Here is a 13,694-nt window from a genome sequence, read left to right as displayed (position 1 = left end):
AGCTGCATCCAGGGAATGGAACAATTTCAGATTTACAGTCTTTAGGGGTTTTCTCCTTTTATAAGAATATACTTTGTAAAAAATCATTGAGGACAGCTAGACTTCTATTTATAAAATCCTAACCTGTCTTTTTCAGAGAAGAATACCATGAAGATGGGTTCTGTCAGCCATACAGGGGAATTGCATGTGCACGAATCATTGGAAACAGGACCATTTATGTGGACTCCCTCCAGATGCAAGGGGAAATTGAAAACCGAATTACTGGTAAGCTTATACATCCCTGTAGCAGGGCAAAAAACATCAATGAAAGTACCGAATGCAGGTATAAATAATGCTATCATCTTTTTCAATTTTATCCTTATATTAAGGTTTCGAGGCTGTAAGCCAGTTTCTCGCTTGTGCATTTAGCAAAATTTGGAGCAAGGAAGATGAATGTCTGTTGTCATGTGTAGAAGCTTTTTCTATGTCCTTAAGTAAAATGTCGAACATTGACTATTTAACAGCAATTTTCAGCAATATGGAAATGTTCAGCTGTCTGAAATGACTAAATTTGTGACTCCATGAATCAGGTTCATAATGTCCTTCTTAAAAAAAAAAAAGAAAAAAACCAAAACAAACACAAGCAAAAACTGTGATATATTCCAGAAAAAGTTTAGTGATCAAATGACACTTGTTTCTGGAATATGCAACATGGACATCGATGACCCGGCTGCTAGATTCCTAATACCACTGATTATCAGTTAGATTTTTGGAGGTTGAGGCTGGGACTCTCTGATCTGGAGTTGAGGAGAATTTCTGACAGAACTCTTGTTGTTCAGGAAAACTCTGTGAACCATCATGTAGAACTGCTCAGTGCCTAGCTAGGCAACAACGGTAATCCATTAATAAAATGGCATTTTCAAACTATATGCATCTGAAAGACATACCAAATGCCTTATGCAAAATAACCCTGAGGATTTCAAAGCATACATAGTTCTTATGAGTCTTCTTATACACAATAGAGTTACTGCAACACTGAGTGTTCTCTGTCCAAATGACAGGGTATTTTTGAAATTGTGGTAATGTGTGAGACAAAAAAAAAAATATCTACCATTGAGATTTTGCTGCTGAGATTTTGCTTATACTTTAGCCCAGACTCCCTAAGAACAGTTCTTGGTGGAAGGTCCTTTTGGCCAGAGCCATAGGGCATTCAGGGGAGGCTGCGCGTGGAAAATGATGACACCTATCGCCCAACACCAAGAACATATAATAAGGTTACAGGCTACATCTACAGGGAATTTTCACTCTGGATTTTCATTTCCCTGCCATGATGATGACATTCCCTTTGTCTCTATGGCCCCTGGTTCTGTTCAGTCCCGGCCAAGTGGTTGGGTGAGAATTGCAGCCTTCTACTAAAAGAAGGACAGTTCTGGAGAAACACTTGAGACATGACTTGAATGACCGGAAGGCCAACAATAAAGAGTACAGAGACCTGACCCCTGATATCTGGATGTGTGTGGCTAGCAATGTCTTTGTTGAGATGTTTAATATCTCTTTAATAACTAAAAAAAAAAACAACCCTTAGATGCCACCACACCATCCTTCCAAGTTCTGTGTCCCTCATCAAAATAAAGACATGGTTGTGAATTGTGCACTCTTCACTCATGCTGATCTGAATTCTGTAATGCCTTCACAAAAATTAGCGTGATATTTCAAATAGCCAACAGTGACTGCTTCACTCCTCCAGGTTTATTTTTTCCCTGTTTGTCTTCAGGAGAAGCACATGCCATAGCTATCATTTAAGGTCTGATACCATCCTTGCATGTGGTGTTCCCTACATGACCAATAAACAGTTATATTCCTGGTTAATATCCCTGTATTAAAATAAGCAAAGGTGTAAACGGCACAAAAGGCTGGAGTTGGGGCTGCTTGTTGCATGTGTCATGTTTAGGAAGAGATGGGAGACTCTCTGATAGCAGGTGGCAGCAGGAAGTATTTGGTTGAGAGGAGAGAGCTGGACAAGAGGGAAAGAATTGATTTGTAGGTTCTAGACTGCTGAAAGACTTGCACTGCTCATTTCCTCTCTTTTAACAGGGTATATTGGTGGAACGTGCAGTCTAGCAAGCCTCATTCACAAATGATGCTTTCCAGTGTGGAATGAACTTTTCTGCATTTAAAACTTCATTCATCCCCAGATACGTTACACATGCACATTTGTCTTTTCTTTGCAGTGTGCAAGAAAACTCTCAGATAAATGCTAGTATGCAGATGCTGAGATCTGAAGGGGAGGATTAAGTTCCTAATCCCTTATGACTTCATCTTAATGTGATCAGTATGCTGAGATTGATTATATTAATTTTTGCCAAAATTGCTGCCTGTTAGTCTTCTCATGTCTATTAATAGCAATAACTCTTCAAATAAAAATGGTACACTTCCTTTTGCCTTTTAGGACTTGAAAAACACTTGCCTTATTTATTAATCAAAATGTCTACAGAAGGAAGAACCTAGGTGTTCCTCATTCAGATTTTACCTAATTAAGAACTTTGGAAAAACATGTCAGCATTCTGGCAGGTGTATCTTGCCTTTGCTCTTTGTCCTTTCAAGTTAAAATTAGGCAAGTGCCAACAGTTTGCTCAATGCTAGTCACTTGGGTAAATTCCTAAGAACTGGGGTTCTAAGCTCTGAGCAGCCATCAGAGGGAAACTGGGATGCTGGGTTTGCTTTCTGCATTTGTCAGGTCTCCTTTACAGCAGAAATTACCTCATTTCCGTGCTATTCAGTAAGCTTTCAGACCTTCAGGAAAAGACGGAAGTTACAGAAGTCAAATGACAAGAAAATTATGTTGTTTCTCATCCTTTTTGTGAATTAATACTTAAGCAATACTTTTGTTCCTTTCCAGCTGCATTTACCATGATTGGCACTTCTACACATTTGTCTGATCAGTGCTCACGGTTTGCTATACCATCCTTTTGCCACTTTGTGTTCCCACTGTGTGATGAGCGCTCTCGGACCCCTAAGCCACGGGATCTGTGCCGGGATGAATGTGAAGTTCTGGAGAATGATCTCTGTAGGCAGGAGTACAACATTGCTAGGTCAAACCCCCTCATCTTGATGCAGCTACAGTTGCCTAAGTGTGAGGATCTCCCACGACCTGACACCTTGGAAGCTGCCAATTGCATAAGGATTGGGATCCCCGTAGAGAGACTCAGCCGATGTAAGTCTGGGTGTGTCGTCACTGGGAAAAAGTAGCGTTTGTTGCTTCCTCAGGTCGGGTGTGAGAGACAGTATTTTATCAGTCATTCTTTTTTGTAAAGAAAGTACTTATATATATATATAAACATATATGTATAGTGCTATACTGGATGCTACTACTTTTTATCATGTTAATACTGACCATAACCTTGCACTGTTTTAAGGTATGGTTAGGATGGCAAGGAAGTTTAAAGGATGCTGCTTAGTACTGAAAAGGTTATATCAGCCATTCTGCGCTATAAAATTCTGTGCACACAATGGATTCATCTCAGATTTGCAAAGGGCAGCAAAGCATTGCAGACTTCCCCTCCCACGTGCCTGCCCACACCTCTGGCTCAGACCTTGCCTTTCTGGATTAGTCCACCCATACAGCTATTTGTGAGTTATGTTTACCTATCCATAAACCTCAAATGACCTGTGGAAGATTCGCTGGAAAAATCTGTTAAGAAATTAAAATATTTAATGTTCCTTCTTTCTATATGGAACTTCACTCCTGTAAAACGAGCATGGAGTGTAACTGTCTTTCTTCACCCATACAGGATGAGTGAAAACACGGATCTCACCTCTGTGAATTTGTATTTGCATCCAAGAGAAGGGCTGTTAGCAGTCAATAGTTATGTGCTGATAATTTTTCTGCCTACTCTGTTTCCTAGCAATTAATCACCACTCCCTGCAATGAAAGCTCCAAGAGACTAAAGATGTTTAAAGTTCAAAGTGTGATAAGATTATTCTGAATATCCATTGTCTGAACCCACAGTTAGGAGCAGGGTCATGGCATAATGGTGGGCATGGAAGACTAGCTGTGTGCTTGTAAGGCAATAATCTAGTGTAGCTGAGAAGGAGAAATAACTGAGAAAATGATGACTGAGACAAATCAGTCTGGGAAGAGGTATCAAGAAAAAGGAATGAGAATAAAACCAACAAAAAGTCTGGCAAGTCATCTGTAATCTTCAGAGCCAGCAACGCTCAGTCTGGTGGAACAGCTGTGACTTGAGTACCTGGGGGTTTGGAGGAAGGGCTTTGAGAGAGCTGGATTACTGCGAGTGACTCAGGAAAATGGAGAAGGTAATGTTGCAAACATACAGAAAAATGCATGATTCAGTTCAGTTGATACATATGGGAGACAAGCACTCAAAAAGAATAGCAGCAAAATAGATAGCAGTTCACCATATATGAAAGCAATCTATCTAAAGAGAAGAAAAGTCTGAATCCCTTTTTTCTAAAGAAGGAAAGAAGAAAAAATGGGCAAGAGGCTTTAGAAAATGCAGCACTGGTTTCTTTAGGAAGTGAGCAGTGTGAGGAAGACAGGAAGATTATGAGAAATAAAAGTGGTGGGAAATTTATACTGTTGGCATCTGAAGACTTTTGCTGAAATGAAACTCATATCTCTAATTTAGTTTAACTTACCTTGTCCTGTATCTAAAGGTCCATATATGTTCCTTAGTATTGTGAGAAACACCGGCTCACACTTAAAATTTTAAAGAGGACGAAGTCACTGGAGCAAAGGTTTATTGTACGAAGCAGCGCTGAATCGGGTGCATCTCAAAGTAGAGGCACACACATCTTTAGTCTTTTAGATATTTTATACCTTTCTTTCCCGGCCGCCTGAATGCCTGTCTCTCTTCTCATTGGCTGAGAAGTTGGAGCTCACATTCTTCCCGACCGCCTAAAGACACAAACCTTTAATTAACAATACATTGTTTCACAGTCTCTGCTAATATCTACTGTCTAATGTTAGTAGTTACAAACATCCTGGTGGTCATCTTCTTGATCTAGTGTCCATATCCTTCTTTTCTTCAGTCACCCCCCCAGGTGGCCTTTATCCACTTATCACCTTCCACCGTCCTTTGTTCGCTTATCAGTCTACCATCAATTCGGTTCTCTTTACCTAAATGGCTTCCTGTAAACCAGAGTCTCTGGGCCATTCCAGGGTACTTGTAAGGATTAGTTAGATGCTATAACCGAGCACACAAATAGAAATATACCAAGTAGCTGAAGCAAAATTCAGCTCATTTCTCACAGTATCAGCTTGCATTCAGAGTTACCAAATATTGGTGTTTATAGTCATAAAGCTGAGACATTATAGGGCAGAATCCAGAAATAACTGGGTGTAAAAATACAGATACTCACAGAACTGTTATTTCAAAACCCACAGCTTTCATTTAAATCCTGAAGTACCTAAATTCAAGCATTTTTTTCATACATGGTCTATGCACTTCTACCCTTTTGGTCTTGTTGGGCCTTGATTGTTTTGTTATTTGCAACTTTTTGTCAAACCCTATGTTGCAGATCATCAGTGCTACAATGGTTCTGGCGCAGATTACAGAGGGACAGTCAGTGTTACCAAGTCTGGCCACGCTTGCCAACTCTGGGACTCCCAGAGTCCCCACAGCCACGACCTGACAAGCACACAGTTCCCAGAGCTAGGTGGAGGACATGCATATTGCCGAAATCCTGGAGGTCAGATGGATGGGCCCTGGTGTTTTACAAAGAATAAAAACGTACGCATGGAACTGTGTGACATACCTTCTTGTAGTATGTATTCTCTTTCTTTTTTCCCCTACTACTGGCCTGAATCCTGTGCAGTTTTAAATGTTCCCTATTTTTACAAGTACAATTCACTTAAGAGGGTTTTGCTTTAAAATGTTTCGCTTGCTGTAACGAGGCACCTTTGGTTTGTGTTGTAAGCGTTTAATATTTTCTGGAGATCAGAACTTGTAACTGAGATATTATGACACTTTTTAATAAGTATAGGGTGCTTAAGCTGAGATAATAATTAACGATACTACTGCAATTTGTATTCTAACTATGCCAGACTTGATGCACTTATCACCTATATGTGTTTGCTTTGCTCATACTACTCAATGGTATATTGCTTTTGCTCTGTATGGCACCTTGCAGGCAGCAAGGATTTTCAGGTCCTGTAGAGGGAGATACAGCACTGTGCTTGGTTGGAAAGAAACCGTGTGAAGTGCAGAAGCAGAGATGTCATAAAAAAGATATTATCAGAAAAGTTCTATGCTATCTGCTAGTGGCTCTGTACAACACAACATAGCAAAAATAAAAAGCACAGCTCTCACAGCTTAATACTGTCCCACTCACTTCCCTGTATTAGTACAGCCTTCACTCTAGAGCTGTTACAGTGGTAACAGTCTTTGGGCACAACAAAGCAACTTAATACTGTGCTTCATTAGGAAGCATGTTTTCTGCAGCATGCTGCATGTTTTCTGCAGCAACAGATGTATCATAGAAGTCACAAAAGTGCTTTTGTTACAGATTGCCTGGATATTTAACAGCGCTAAAAATTGATACGAAATTTCTTAGTTACTTCATCTTTTAACAGTAACATGATTTGACATTTATAATAAACTTCTACATTTCATGTAACATGGTGTAAAGATAACACTGGGATGTGGTTGTGGTGAATGCAGCAGCCACAAATAGCAAAGTCATGGGTTGCAGAAAACATCCCAGGCAGTTCCAATAAGCATTTTGGACATCACAATGCGTTCCTAGAGTCTCAAAGTATAAAGAAAACAGTGGTTTTAGAAGATTCCAGAGCAGTCTTATTAAGTGTATTGATGGCTTTTTCATGTCTGTCTCACTGTAATATGGAAGCACTTTAATTTTATTAAGTACAGAACAAATTATATCTCTGCCAGTGAGAAATTAGATTTATTTTAGTAGGCATAGAAGTAGGCATAGAAGTAGTACCAGTGGAGATAAAAAGTGGACAAAATGCTGATGAAATGGCTGAAGTTGGGCAAGAAGTCCAGACTACAATGTTGTGCTGCGGCTTATCACATTGAGTTCACTGCTCTATATACTGTGATAAAGACTACTCACTTGTTTTTTTATCCCCCAAACAAGATAGTGCAGTGATACTCTGGTCTATGTTCTACAGTTCCCACAACGAGAAGCCTCAAAAATAAAGTGAAATAAACCACATATTGTTACAGTCAACACATTAAATATGGGGCTTCTAGTTTACCTTCATACTGCTAGTTGTTATGTCCATTCAAACTTCTTTGAAATACTTAATGGAAAATTATGAAGAAGGGGTAGACAGTAATGTGACTTCTGCTTTCAAGCTACAAAAGTTTACTTTTTGTTTAAAATATAGTATCAATAATTATACTGGGTTTGGGCTGGCTTTTTTTGCTTTACTATTGAATACATTAAAAATGCTTATTGTAAACAATGAACATTTCTGTGCCCGACAGGTCCACATGACAACAGTAAAATGGGAATCCTGTATATCCTGGTTCCCAGCATAGCCATCCCTCTGGTTATCGCCTGCCTTTTCTTCCTTGTCTGTATGTGCAGAAACAAGCAGAAGGCATCTGCTGCTACACCACAGCGCCGCCAGCTGATGGCATCTCCTAGCCAGGACATGGAAATGCCACTCATTAATCAACATAAACAGGTATTTTTCCCAGAGTTTGCCAAGGCCACATATTTCCAAAGCATCATGATTTTCAGTGTCTCAGGTTGTTGGTGTTCAAATTGAGCCATGTCATAGGGGACCTAATTTTCATACCACGCTGGCCATCTACTTCAGTGAAAACTAGGTCTTGCACTCCCTAGTTGTATCTAGAATTCCCAGCCTTGGGCAACAACTTTCATGACTAAGTATTTTATGACATTTGCCTTTACCTCTCAGTCCTCATTCTGCATGTGGTCTCAGTGACTGGAAATGTTGTTATTTCTGATCCACCCTTCAGCCTGGAGCTCATTTTCTCTCCTGGTAACAACGTGTCCAGTTTGCTTGTTTAAAGCAGGATGCACCGTGGGATTTCTTGTCTAATCTGTAGCTGGTATTCTGAACCATCACTGAGCAGGGAGTTGAGCTGGGGTGCAACATGTTTCTAAGGCTGTGTATCACAAAGGACAGTGAAATGAAAATGGCTTTGAACTTCTGCCTACAGACCTCAGCTCCTGCATGCGATTTTCTCGGTCAACTAACTGATCTCTGCATCAAAATCCTGTTCAGAGCTAATGTTGAAGTTTTAATCACAGCATTTACAAAATGAAAGCTCAAAAAAATAATGCTCAATTTGGAACAATTGGCAACATCTGTTCAGGAAACTCTAGAATATTTCTGGGATATTACCAATTGTAACAAACCACATTGATTTTGTGTGGTAAGGAGGAGGTTTAATGTCTGAGTCTGGCTGTGCTGGTGTAAAGGAATAGGGATTATTAATGGTTCAGTTTAAATAAAATTAATCACTTAGAGTTAATCATTTGGTGCTAGCCCGCATTGGTGTACTACTTATATAGAACTCACTCAGCACAAGTAGGTAAAGTTGCTGAAGTCTTAGGCCGCAAGCCATGAACTTCACCTAGATAAGTTCAACTTTTTTTGAACTTCTACTTAGCTAGATAAAAGAAGGCCCTGAGACTGGTACAAGCCAGTAGATAAGGAAGACACTGTCAGCGGAGGATGCAACTTGCCAAGATAAGAACAGTTAGTGACCCCTCTGGAAACAAAGAATGAATCCAATAAGGAATAAGAAGACCCAGATCACAAATTACTATTGGACAAGGAGTATGCATGAAGAACGCATGAGGGGCAGATGCATCGACTGTAAGGATATAATTGCCCAGGAGTTTCTTGGTTCTGGGTCCTTTTCAGGGGCACCCAGCCTGAGCTGTCCTTGCTGCTGTACCACTCAAATAAATTATTTTTTTTTCTTTAGATCATTGGATTATTGCCTGAGACTCTGCTATGGGTAACCTAGGGCAAAGAAACTTCTTTAACAGCTGGAAACTGCCTGGTCTAGTCCATAGTCTTTGTTCATTAAAATCAGAGCTTTTTCCCAAATCACCTGTTAAATCCTCTTTACAGCCTGCCCTACTCCCTGCTGCTGAGGTGCCCTCTGTGTGAAGTTCTGCCAGCTGCATCTGGCTCGGTTGGGGACTCCTCCAGCACACACTGGTCAGGACAGACCCATTAGATCACCATCACAAACTCTCTTGCTCTCCCCGGTAGCTGCAGGAGGGATGCTCTGGGGATTTCTCACTCTTGGCTTTGCCACTTTTTCCTTCACATACCAAAGAGAAATTCCTTCTTCCTTCTGATCCTCTTTCAACCCCTCTTCATCAAAGCTAGCATGAGGTTTTTCAGTGGAGCCTGTTCCTGTAGTGCAATGGGGGAGAAAGGACGCACCTGCTACTTCAGAACTGAAAGGGAGAGGTTTTGTTCCTCCTTCTGCTGGAAAGGATGCTACAGTGCACCCTGAGACTGCCACCTCCTCAGCCAGTGCCCACAGCTTTTCTGACAGATCTCCAGTGAGCACCTCTGTGCAGATCTGTAGGGCAAGTGCAGCTGCAGTTTATAGACATCATCGTTTGCCAGATTTACTCTGAACTGATTATTTATTTACCTTTCAAGAAATATGCTTGCTCCTTTGAAAAATAATTATACTCATCATCTTGCAGCATAACTCAATTTACTCTTCTGATAATAGTATAACTTATTTCAAGGCTAACTGTAAAATCAATATGCTGATGCGAATATACAAAAAGCTAAAAAGTAATTTTGGCCCAATTTATCTTCCATTTGGAGCATCTAATCACTGGGAGCTTTTATTTAATAAGAAGTTCTGTTTAGAAAACATTATGATTTTTTTATTGACTTATTTTCTTTACTTAATTTCAGGCTAAACTTAAAGAAATCAATCTGTCCACTGTGCGGTTTATGGAGGAGTTAGGAGAGGAGAGATTTGGCAAAGTCTACAAGGGGCATCTTTTTGGTACAGCACCAGGTGAACAGACACAAGCTGTTGCTATCAAGACACTCAAAGACAAAGCAGAACTGGCTCTTCGGGAAGAATTCAAACATGAGGCAATGATGAGATCACGATTACAGCACCCAAACATTGTTTGTTTGCTGGGAATAGTGACAAAGGAACAACCCATAAGCATGATTTTTAGTTATTGTTCCCACAGTGACCTCCATGAGTTCTTGGTGATGAGATCTCCCCATTCGGATGTTGGGAGCACTGACGATGACAAGACGGTAAAATCCACTCTGGAACCAGCAGACTTCTTCCACATCGTAACTCAGATAGCTGCAGGAATGGAATATCTTTCAAGCCACCACGTTGTCCACAAGGACTTGGCCACTAGAAATATACTGGTGTTTGATAAACTAAATGTGAAAATATCTGATTTAGGACTTTTCAGGGAAGTTTACGCTGCTGATTACTACAAATTGATGGGAAATTCCCTTCTTCCTATCCGGTGGATGTCCCCTGAGGCTATTATGTATGGCAAGTTTTCTATTGATTCGGATATATGGTCATATGGAGTTGTGTTGTGGGAAGTTTTCAGCTATGGCCTGCAGCCTTACTGTGGTTATTCTAACCAGGATGTCATTGAGATGATCAGGAACCGACAGGTTTTGCCATGTCCTGACGACTGCCCCACATGGATATACACTTTGATGTTGGAGTGTTGGAATGAATTTCCCAACAGAAGACCAAGATTTAAAGATATACACAACAGACTAAGAACATGGGGAAACCTTTCTAATTACAACAGCTCAGCACAAACCTCTGGGGCAAGCAACACCACACAAACAAGTTCTCTCAGCACAAGCCCTGTTAGCAACGTCAGCAATGTTAGGTACATTGGACCAAAGCAGAAAACTCCACCTTTCCCTCAACCGCAGTTCATACAAATGAAAGGGCAGATGAGACCGATGGTCCCACCTCCTCAGCTCTACATTCCAGTCAATGGTTACCAGCCAATGCCTGCCTATGGTGCTTACTTGCCAAATTTTTACCCTGTCCAAATTCCAATGCAAATGGCTCCTCAGCAAATGCCTCCCCAGATCATTCCCAAACCAGGCTCCCACCACAGTGGGAGCGGATCCACCAGCACAGGCTATGTAACAACGGCACCTTCTAACGCATCAGTGGCTGACAGGGCTGCTCTGCTCTCCGAGGGCACAGACGACACGCACAATGGAACAGAAGACATTGCCCAGAATCCCGTCCAGGAGGAAGAGGAAGAGGAGGGCTCTGTGCCTGAAACAGAATTGCTGGGCGATAATGACACACTTCATACAGACGAAGCAGAAATTCAATCAGAAGCCTAAGGAATTTGGCCTAATTACTAAGAATTTCACATCACTGCCATGCATTGAGATTGTAGATCCTTAGTCTTAATGGCTGTGATTTTGATCTAACTAAAAGAAACAAAGCTAAAAAACCTACACCCGTGTAAAGTGCAGCAGTAATGATATACCAGGTTTATTGACCATTGCAATCATCAGATTTTGTAAATATGATGGTATAGAATTGCTGGGTTTATTCTTTTTTACTGTCCTACAGTTCTTGAGGGAAGCTGCTTTTCAGTTATGTACTGTTGCTGTGCAACGTATTGCAGAGTAGCATTGCACATCATGTATGTCATGATATGTGAGTGTAATGTTAGTGAATTATGCTGAAATCAATAACACAAAAAGGAATCCAACTATGGTTACAGAATTGCTCTGAGCATAAAGAAATGCCCTGGATGTGATGGACAGCTTAGTTTATAGTATTTATCTCTTTGATATAATGATTACAAGATTGTTGTTTGCTTTTTGAGTCTGAAAAATTAACAAGTTGAGAATATTGATCCATGTTTTTGTTATGATAACCAGAAAAGTAGGGAAAATAAACATAACATTGGCTGTGCTGAGTCAGACCGTGGGTCTGTCCAGCCCAGTAGCATGTCTCGAAAGGCCATCAATAATGTCTGCCCAGGGAAGACTGCAAGGGCAATTTCCCTTGTAGAATTTCCCCAGCCTCCAGCAGTTTGTGGCTTAGGGACTTCCCAAGCCAGAAGTGGATTTTTTTTTCTTTTTAATAGCCCTTGATGGAATTTTATGCCACAAATTCATCCAAATGATTTTGAACTCACATAAACATAGCATCCACAACATCCTGTGGAATAACATGAGAAGAGAGAGGATGGCTTTCTTTCATCATTCCCAATGAATGACCGTGACAGAAGCTTCCAGATGAGGTCGTCTGACTGCATTTGTGGATGAAAGTATTCCTTCTCTGCTGTGTATTTTCAGCAGCAAGCAGCCTTAATACACTGTTAACCAAAAATGGGGATATTGTAGGGGATATTGTAGGTGTGCACTAACTTAACAATCCAATTTTAATTGCATATTTGTTATCAAGTATAGAAAATGGCTCCATATATATGTTCCTACATTGTAAAAGTGTTGGGGTTTGTGCGGGGTTATAGACTTACTTGATTTACCGCAATTACTGCTGGATTGCGTGTGAAACCATGTTTTTTTCCTGCCTCTTTAGTGAAAATGAACCTTTGAACTTTAGAAGACCAAAATAAGCAATACTGTACAAAATGCTGGTTTTGTGCTTCTATTTGCAGGATGAATCATGTACAGACCTTTAAATGTAATTTATGTTTTACTACATTTTATATACTTTTTTCATTGAAATATTTGGATTTTTGAATGAATGACTTTATAACTTAACCATTTACAATAATCACATGGTGCAGTTTTATTGTATTGCTGTTTCATTTTGTTAAACATGCAAACAGGTCCATACATTTCATGACCGTTTCTGTAGTACAAGCAATAAACACATTCTCATTGTAGCATTGTAGCCAACACACACTATAACTATAAGTGGTACATCCAACATGGAGTATTCAATAAAGTGATGCAAAAAGTATGATTAAGTATGTTATCTTTATAGTTCTTACAGCTGCTGTTTTGTTATGGTCCTTTGTGGCAATAGAAATAGCCACAGTTCCTTATGTTACAAGTTTCACACCTAAGCTACAACTTTTTATTACATTAGGATTCACTTGTAAGTCGTGTATCATTGTGATCTACACCCTGTGTTCATGGTATGACAGCATTACTTATTTCCAGCATTTCACCTGGATTTGGAAATGCACTGGTAGGAATAAAATATGAAAGCTTTACTACTTGTGTTAATATATGCAGCTTTGGGTGCTATTACTAAATAAAGGATAAATAAATAAAAAAATAGTGAAGTTTATTTACTTTAAATTCTTTTTCTCTTCTAGTTTTCATGTTGTCAGATTAACGAACTTTGTTAGTCAACTACATTGGCTTCCTTTGCTAACTTATTGCCTGAAAAATGGAAAGTTAAATGGTCTGGTTATACCACAGATGCATCAGTGAGAGAGGAGATACAATACATGCATGAATGGCAGTCAGTGGAAGCTTCTGTACAGCACTGTCTGAAATTCAGGCCATTTCTAAGAGTCAAAGAGCATTACAGCTTTGGGTGTTTTGCTTGCAGCTTGGGAGACTCATAATTCCCTTCTTCAAGCCTCATAAACTCAGGCCTATAAATCACTATAGTCAGAAAAAATAGTCCTATACTGACTTTCCCATCCCCACTAAGATGTGGATGTGCCCTCAAAATGACGGTAGAGGAGCAGTATACAATTCTCTA

The 13,694-nt window shown here is 40.0% G+C and overlaps 1 protein-coding gene across 1 annotated transcript in view; it reads left to right on the top strand.

Moving 5' to 3' along the window:
- Nucleotides 1–11,338, top strand: part of ROR2 (receptor tyrosine kinase like orphan receptor 2) — a 69,050-nt gene extending 57,712 nt beyond the window's left edge. The window contains exons 5-9 of the mRNA XM_074166391.1: nucleotides 137–264; nucleotides 2,879–3,193; nucleotides 5,521–5,766; nucleotides 7,455–7,657; nucleotides 9,896–11,338. Of these exons, the coding sequence (XP_074022492.1) occupies nucleotides 137–264; nucleotides 2,879–3,193; nucleotides 5,521–5,766; nucleotides 7,455–7,657; nucleotides 9,896–11,338 (2,335 nt within the window). The remainder of the gene's footprint in view (nucleotides 1–136; nucleotides 265–2,878; nucleotides 3,194–5,520; nucleotides 5,767–7,454; nucleotides 7,658–9,895) is intronic.
- Nucleotides 11,339–13,694: the final 2,356 nt, after the last annotated feature.

This window comes from Numenius arquata, chromosome Z (genome assembly GCF_964106895.1).
Source record: "Numenius arquata chromosome Z, bNumArq3.hap1.1, whole genome shotgun sequence".
Taxonomy (NCBI): Eukaryota; Metazoa; Chordata; class Aves; order Charadriiformes; family Scolopacidae; genus Numenius; species Numenius arquata.
This window is presented reverse-complemented; position numbering and strand designations above follow the sequence as displayed.